This window comes from Phoca vitulina, unplaced genomic scaffold (assembly GCF_004348235.1).
Source record: "Phoca vitulina isolate PV1807 unplaced genomic scaffold, GSC_HSeal_1.0 scaffold79, whole genome shotgun sequence".
Classification (NCBI taxonomy): Eukaryota; Metazoa; Chordata; class Mammalia; order Carnivora; family Phocidae; genus Phoca; species Phoca vitulina.
The window spans coordinates 689,506-698,273 of NW_022589782.1; the positions used below are offsets into that span (position 1 = coordinate 689,506).

At 63.7% G+C, this 8,768-nt stretch overlaps 1 protein-coding gene across 1 annotated transcript in view; it reads right to left on the bottom strand.

Moving 5' to 3' along the window:
* Positions 1–8,768, bottom strand: part of CUNH7orf50 (chromosome unknown C7orf50 homolog) — a 130,565-nt gene that overhangs the window by 11,074 nt on the left and 110,723 nt on the right. The window contains exon 3 of the mRNA XM_032394262.1: positions 2,327–2,526. Within this exon, the coding sequence (XP_032250153.1) occupies positions 2,327–2,526 (200 nt within the window). The remainder of the gene's footprint in view (positions 1–2,326; positions 2,527–8,768) is intronic.

Sequence of the window (8,768 nt, forward strand, 5' to 3'; positions counted from 1 at the left end):
GGGGGCGCGTCAACCGGGCGTGCAGGGGAGCGGGTCAGCCGGGCGTGCAGGGGAGCACGTCAGGGGGGCGTGCAGGGGAGCAGGTCAGGGGGGCGTGCAGGGGAGTGCGTCAACCGAGCGTGCAGGGGAGCAGGTCAGGCAGGGGCGCAGGGGAGCATGTCAGCCGGGCGCACAGGGGGCGCGTCAGGGGGGTACGCAGGGGAGCATGTCAGGGGGGCGTGCAGGGAAGCGGGTCAGGGGGGCGTGCAGGGGGCACGTCAGCCGGGCGTGCAGGGGGCGCGTCAGCCGGTTGCACAGGGGAGCACGTCAGGGGAACGTGCAGGGGGCGCGTCAGCCGGGCGTGCAGGGGAGCACGAATGCGCGCCGGCTCTCAGAGCGGCACGGTGGTGGCGTCAGCTCCGACCTCAGAGGACGCTGGCGGCATTGACAGCGCTGAACCCCTGCACCAGGCAGGCCTCACTGACCGGGGAGACCTGCGCTGAGATAAGAAGTGCGCCGACCCGAGAAGGGTCCTGGTTGGTGACAGTGAGCAGGGCGCCCCCCTCCACACCCACGACACGCAGCCGGGCCACCCCTGACTCTGCCAGGGACATGTGGGCCTGGGACTTCCTCCCGGCACCTGCTGAGTTTGGGGAAGCCGGGAGGGCTGTGCCAGCCACCTGGTCCCAGCAGATACGGATCCCCAGCCCCGCACCCGGGCCCCAATCCTAGCCCTTCTGCTGGGAACTGCCCCGGTGACACCAGCGTTGGGGACCAGACTCCCTAGGGGGCGCTGGTTCCAGCACAGCCCCACTGTGCCCAGTAGCCAAGAATGCAGGGGAGACCGAAGGGCCCAGGTGGCACAGAACCACACGTCCTTACGGCTGATGACCAGGGCCAGGGGATGGGGACTCCTGACCGCGGTCCAGGCCGCCGCTCTCCGGCCAGCCGCCCCGAGGGGGCAGTGAAGGAGGAGTGGGGCAGAGAGATCTCCGAGAGCCCGTGCGCAGCCCTCTTCCCAGCCAGCGGGCGGGCTTCCGGAGAACTCCTGCCCCCAGCGCAGCCACGGCAGGGCTTTCCAGCGCTCCGCAGGTGGAGGTTCAAGAGCCAGCGGGCAGCTGTCCTCCCGGGAGCACTCCGTCCTCACTGAGTCCATCCAGTGACCCTCCAGGGCGGAGCCCAGGGGGGCAGCCCAGCAGCCTAGCGCAGTGTCGCATTTGGTTCGGCAGCGTACAGGACGCCGGGGCTCAGTGAGACACCCCCCACCCGAGGGAGGGCCGTCCTCGGCGCCCCTGCTGGTGGGCTGGGAACGGCGCGGCTGCTGTGTGTCGCAGCTCCTCCCACACCAGAGTCACCTGCGATCCCGTCGTGGGCTGTGCCCGAGACAAAGGAAACCGTGTCCACACAGGACCCCGCACACAGACACGCACCACCGCAACAACCCCAACGCCCAGCGACGGGCGCACGGACGAGCAAAACGGGGTGCGCACACACGGCGCGCAGTGTTCGGCCGTGAGGGGAGAGGAAGTTCTGGCACGCGCTGCCACGTGCACGAACCTCCAACAGTACACCGCGTGGAAGAAGCAGGCCATGAGAGGCCGCGTGGTGAACGAGTCCCTTTGCAGGAAATGTCCCGAACGGGCACGTCCACGGAGACACGAGGTGGAGGAGGGGTCCCCTGGAGCTGGGGCGGGGGGCCGCTCTCTGCAGTGACAAGGGCGTTCCGAACTGGCTGCGTGGCTGCATGTAAACCATTCCCCAAAGACAATGCGGGAGGAGTGAAACCGTGTGTCCGCGGCGGGCTGACCCTGCTCTCGGCTGCTAGGGCTCCCGGCCTCAAGTGAGTACCGATCGGAGGAAGGAGGAACCCGCTTTCCGGGGAGGAGGACCAGGCGTGGCGACCAGCTGGGGCACGTGCTGCCACCTCCCGACAAGCTTCTTGGCAAACAGAAGCCAGTGGTCTCACAGGGGCCTCACTTTCCTGGAGCTTCTAGAAAGTCTCCTACGCAGCTGCTAGCAGTGTAACCTCTAGCCACTGCCCGCTTTGACGACAGGTGAAACGGGCGGCGGGCAGTCCGAGGGCTCCGGCTGAGGCTGCGGTGGCCGCGCTCTGCTCCCCGGGCATGGCCAGCTCCTCAAGCCCGGGATGGCGGCTCTCCCCTCCCTCACACAGCCCCACCGCAGGTGCTGGTTCTGTGGGGACACCACTGGAGCTGGACTACAGGCCCCGGGGTCCCTGTGGTCCCAGGAGCCAGACGGGTCCCAGGTCAGCTGAGTCTGCAGCCCGTGTCCCTCCCTGCCAGAACCCCTGGGACACTGGCCGGTCCCCGCGGGGGGGTCGTCTTACCCACGGAGGTAGTCCAGGGCCAGCTGGGCCCCGGAGCGCTTGGCCGGCAGGCTCTGGGCTGCTCCTGACTCCCGCAGCCGCTTCCTCTCCTCTTTCCTCCGCTCCTTCTTCAGCTTCCTCTCCAGGACCCTCTTCTCTTCCGGGGTCAGCGCGGGCAGCTGGGGGGCCGTCTCCTGCCTGGCCTCCAACACTGCTTCTCCCTGTAAGTCAAGGGAAAACCGGCCTGTGAGGATGTCCCGCAGCATCCTGGACCCCCTCTCTCGGGAGCTGACCCCCTCCGGGTGGGTGGGCTGTTCCACAGCCTGTGCTGGGCTCCCCAGCAGCCCCTCACCCCCAGTAACTGGGGACGGGGCTGTTCAGAGTCTTGCTCTCCCAGGGACCCAGGAGACCCAGCACCAGGTGGGGCTGTCTCACCCCAGGACGGGTCAAAGTTCACTGACCTCAGCCCTGTTTCCTGACCTTGCACCTGTGCTCAGCACTGGGGACAAGGATTTCTGGGCCTTGATGAGGGCCTTGACGAGGGCCCCACCCCCTGAGACCCTGCAGGAGACCCGCCCGTCCCCCCTCCCCTCCCTGTCCCCACCGCTGTCTGCAGGCCCCCAAGCCCGCCCCGCAGTGGGATGTGAGGTCCGGTGCACAGAGGCTGGGCTGAGAGCACACACTTCTTGCAGGGGGTGGGGGCGGGGGGGGCAGTCTTCCCACCACAAGGATCCACTGAGGCCCTTCTGCTTGCGCAAACCCCTCCTGAGGAGAGCAGGCGGCTCAGCGGCTGGGGGGCGCGGTGCTGGTGGCCTATCGTCCCCCCCATCGGGCTGTGGCCCCCTGACACCACCTCTTTCCCAGACACCTACAAAGTACAGTCCCCCCTCCGCCCCACTATCAAACCAGGTGGAGGGTGATGACCCCAGCAGCTGCACACGCTTCCCCCTGCCTGGAAAACTGGGAACGCCAGCACTGGTCACGTGATTCCAGCCAGGGACCCGGCCACCGCCCCCAACGCCTCCAGGAAGGGCGAGCACGCTGCCCCAGGCGTGTCCAGCATCTGCAGAGTACCCCCTCCCTTCGGGCCTCCCCAGAGGCCACGCATGCCCCTCACAAAGTGCCTTGACAACCTTTGTGTTCCCACTCAGCCCCAGGTCCTTCCGGAACCTTCTAAAACAAAAGAGCAGCTCTCTCCAGCCCCTCCCCCTGCCTCCTTAAGACCAGCTGAATTTACCAGCAGTGGGGCTTCAGGGCTGCCCTGGGGAGACTCCAGCAGCCTCAACACCACACACGGACACGCACACAGACGCGCACGCACAGACACGCACAGACACGCAGACACACGGACGCACTCACATGCAGACGCGCACGCGCAGACACGCACACGCAGACACACACAGACTGACACGCAGACGCACTCACACAGACACGCACACGCAGACTCACGCAGACGCGCTCACACACAGACACGCACAGACACACACGCACAGACACGCACAGACACACACACAGACACGCAGACGCACAGACACGCGCGCAGGGCTCACATACACAGACGCGCACGCGCAGACACACACAGGCAGACACACAGACACACACAGACACGCAGATGCACACACGCAGACACACAGACACACACACAGACACGCAGATGCACACACACAGACACGCAGACGCGCACACACACACAGACATGCACACACAGACACGCAGACGCACACGCGCAGACACACACACAGACACACAGACACACAGACACGCACAGACACACAGACACGCAGACGCACACACAGACACACAGACGCACTCACACAGACACGCACACACACAGAGACACGCACAGACACACACAGACACGCAGACGCACACACACAGACACGCACAGACACACACACAGACATGCACACACAGACACGCAGACGCACATGCGCAGACACACACGCAGACACACAGACTGACACGCAGACGCACACACACAGACACGCACAGACACACAGACACGCAGACGCAGACACACACAAACACGCACAGACACAGCAGACACGCAGACGCACTCACACACAGACACGCACAGACACACACACAGACACGCAGACGCACAGACGCGCGCAGGGCTCACATACACAGACATGCACGCGCAGACACACAGACACGCGCGCAGGGCTCACAGACACGGACACGCACGCAGACACACACACAGAGACACGCACATACACACAGACACGCACACGTGCACGCTCACACGCACAGACACGCACGCACACAGACACACGCACGCAGGGCTCACAGGCATGGCCCCGGGAGCCCAGCACCCCAGCTGCCGGAGGGCGTCTGGTTCTCAGGCGGGGTTTCCTGAGGTCGAGGGTGCAGCAGTCTGAGGAGCGGGACGTGGGCGCCCACGGGGAGTCTCCCTCCCCGGCTCCCTGCTCAGACCGTGCCGGGCCCAAGGCGGCTGATGGGCGGGCAGCACAGAACGTCTGGCAAACGAGCCTCGGTGCGGGCCGGCCTCTGGCCCCCCACCCCCCGAAACCACGCAGGCAGCATGGCAGCGGCCACCCGGGCCGAAGTCCTGGGACAAGGTCAGGGCCCTACAGCACTGGGCCGCGGACGTGTCGACACCGACCCCAGGGGGGCCTGGGAGAGGCAGCGAGGGCAGGAAGCACCTGCCCCCATGATGAGGGCAGCACGACTCTCCGCACCCTTCACGGTGCCAGGTGTCACCAGGACGGGGCCTCTGCCCCCTGCGCCCCTGCCCTACAGGGGCCGCCCCCGAGGCTGGAGGAGCCTGACGCACAACACACGGACTCCCGGGGCTCTCTGAGGGCCCGGTCCCCACGGAGGGGCCAGCAGGCAGGTGGCAGGGACCCGAATGCGGCGTTGCCCGCACAGCCTGGGGTGACGCCCAGCATGAAGGGCCCATGTCTGGTATTAGGCACGCAAACCCAGGAAGGACACACACAGCTTCTTTCTCTCTCTGGCCTGCGGTCACCCCGGCATGGCGGTGGCTGCAGCCCGCGCCCCGTGTCCTCAGGAAGCTAAGCGTGCCTCCAGAGTTGTTCAGAGGGCCGTGACGCCCGCCCTTGACTGCGCCAGGGGCCAGCCAGGGACGCCGAGGGTTCCGGACTCACCGATGCCCACACCCGGGCCATGGCCCGAGCCGAAAGGCCTCTCCAGAGAAGCTGGAAACAGAGAACGACAGGTGAAACCTCCTGAATTTTAAACGCCGGCAGTTCCAATTAAACAATGCAGTCTGTGGGCAAAACCAACCACTGCGTGTGAAGCAGAGAAGGAAACCGGCACCTCTGACCCAAGACCTCTGACCCCTGAGCCCAAGACCGATGCTCCACCTGCTAGACCAGCCTTCCTTTCCCTAAACTCTGACAGCCTGCGGGCATCCGCATCTGCCCTTTCTGGCTCTCTTCCAAGGAAAGGGACTGCCAAGGAAAGTAGCCAGAGCCCTCTCCCACAGCTACCGCTGGGAAGGGAGACAGAGTGACAGACCATTGCCCCTGCCTCAGCTGTGGTCCTTGCCCGGGGGAGAGCACACGACCCCAAGCAACCATTCGTGAAAAACACAACGGTCCCGGGCATTGCTTGAAGATCAAGAAGGGGGGCCCAGGTGTGCAGGGCTGTGACCTGGCGGGGGCAGGGGCCATGGGCCAGCTGTGGGCCTCGCCTGGTCCCTTTGCTCTGGGTGCCCTGACCGTTCTGGCCTGGCCAGGGACGCCCCCACTGCTGCTACCATCATATGAGGGCGTGGGGCTGCAGGGGCAGAGAGCTGTCTCAGCCGCGGTGGGGCTAGGATGGGAGACAGCAGGACAGGGCCTGGCTGGACCCAGGGACCTCCCAGCACATCGGGGTGAGGGCCGTGGGGGCCTACCCGGGACCCTCCTGCTTCCTTTGTCCCGTAGCCTCGCTGGTGCAGTGGGAGGCCAGCGCCAACGCCACGGGAAGCAAAACCGCTTCTAAAGCACAGCGTCCGCGAGCTTCGTCCGCGAGCTGCCGTCCGTGAGCTTCGGCGACACCACCGTCCCAGGAGGTGGAGCCGAATACAATTTTCTTTGGATTGAGAATGAACTTTCTCCAGTTGCCACTGATCTGATAACCCTCCGCAGAACTAGGTTGTAATTAGCAAGTAACAGTGGACACACCTGCCATCACCACAAAGCCCCCCCGAAGCTCCTCGGGGTTAAGGTTGCCCAGGGGCTGTGAGCAGCCTATGTAAACACAAACAAATCTGAAAAGGAATGCAGGAGTCCCATAACGGAAGCCTTTGGAGCCCCTTCTGGGGATGCAACTTTCAGGGGAAGGAGGGGTCTTCAGAGAGCGACCCGGCGGGGAGGGGCAGCACCCCCAGCCCCTGCAGGCCCGGCCCACTCTCCAGGGGCGGTGTGGGGTGGCGGCAGATCACAGCTGTGAACACGACCCTTTTCCAAAACACAGACTGGGCCGACCGCGTGGGGGTCAGCTGCCATCACCCACATGTGCTGCCTGTTTTCTCGTCACAAACATGTGGAGTTGATAGCTGGCGGCCTCAGTGCAAGCACACAACTCCACAAAGATGGATTACCGGACGGCAGCGCGGCCACGGTCTCTGGTGTTCTAGACTGGACAGCATACAGAATCTCCTAATACGGGAAATTCAACTTCCACCAACACATTCTCTTACAGTTAGACGTGTCCTGGGCTGCATTTCAAAACGCACAAAAACAACTTAACGTGCACGGAAAACTTTGGGCAGGACAAACGGACCCGCCGTAGCTGCCGCAGGGGTGGGGGGAGGGGAGGGACGGGCGGGCGGTGTGGCTGAGGGACCTTGAATTTCCTCTATGTCGTCTCAGCGTTTCTCAACGTAAATGTTTTCGTGTACAACAGTAAGTCATGTAACGCTCGTGTGATTAGAAACGCATTCAAAAATTAAATCCGTACCAGCTTCAGGGGCAATGAAAACTGACTACACGCATCAAATGTACGGAAAAGAAACAAAATCAAAAGCCCCACAGACTGGAGAGTGGAGTCAATTAACCAAAGGAAATACGGGGGGGCTTCTGATAGAACAGCTGACCGTGTTTGAGAAAACACAAGTGCATGAGATAAACAGCCGTTTTCTTTCCCCCTGGTAACTCCTGGCTGACACAGGGAGAAGTGGCACTTCTCTGATTTGGGAAGGTTGCCCCAGGCCTCGCCCAGGCAGAAACACCCTCAGACAAGACCTGCAGGAAGTAGGCTCTAAGGAGAACAGGCTCAGCACTTTTTTGGACCCAGGCAAGGAGGCTCTCTGGGCGCTGGACTCGGTCCCAGAGCATGGGCTCCCCTGCAGACACCCAAGGCCCAAACAAGAGAACCCGCAAAAGCGAACACCCACCATCGTTCCCCAGGAAGGGGACAGCGGGGAGGAGGCCAGAGGGAGGATTTGCAGGTTCAAGCCACAGTGTGGGCAGATGGGGCGGATACCCAGCGAGATTTTTCTCTCCCTCTGGTGAATACCCAACCTCACAGAGGGAGGGTCACATGTACTGCTGGCGGTGGGCCCGTCTCCCTTCACCCCGGGCTCTCCTGCGGGAAGAACTACACAAACGGGACCCCCGGGGGGCTGCCATGCCAACACTGGCCACTGGAGGCCAGGCACTCCTGGCCCCGCACCTTTGGCTCATTTCTGTGACGGGAACCTGCCGAAACCTCTGGTGGGCACTGGGGTCAGGCCTGTGGGGTGGGAAGGGTGCTCGACCATTCCTCTAGGGCTGTGCTGAGGCTCCTGGGGCCATGTCTCCAAATCAGCTTCCTGTGCCTAATCTGTCTGCCACTCTGCTTTTGGGGGGATCCGGTCTGAGACAGCCTCTGATGGGAAAGAGTGGCTGCATGCACCTGCTTCTCGGTCCAGCACCCTTGACGTAAGGCCGCACATAGCAGCTGGTACCTCAGGCTGGACGAGGTCTCACCCCTGTCCCGGCCCCTCAGAACCCCCAATCTGTCCCCAGCCAGCTCATCCCCTGTGCCCAGTACAGCAGCCCAGTGATGCAGTGGGGTCCCAGGGCCTGGGGAGCAGACAGCCTTTGGGGTGGGGGCAGCCATGGGGTCTTGAGAAATCGTCTGGAAGGACAGCAGTGCCCACCATGTGTCCCCAGCCCCAGACATGGCCTGGCCAGAGCCCTTGTCCAAGGCTCCCCCGGTCCTCCTGAGCCTTAGAGGAGGGACAGAGTGGGCCACTGCAGGCATGGAAGCTGCCGGCACGTATGGTCCTTGCAGGCACGACAGTGGGGTGACATCACCTCTGGGGCATGATCAACTCCAAGATTCAGGGATGGATGCCAGAGTCTCAGGTCCGGGACCAGGAGCTCGGGCCACCAGGAGTCACAGAAGTTCAGGGAGGGATGGGGGAGTCTCAGGTCCAGGACCAGGAGCTCAGGCCACCAGGAGGCACAGAGGTTCAGGGATGGATGCCCGAGTCTCAGGTCCGGGA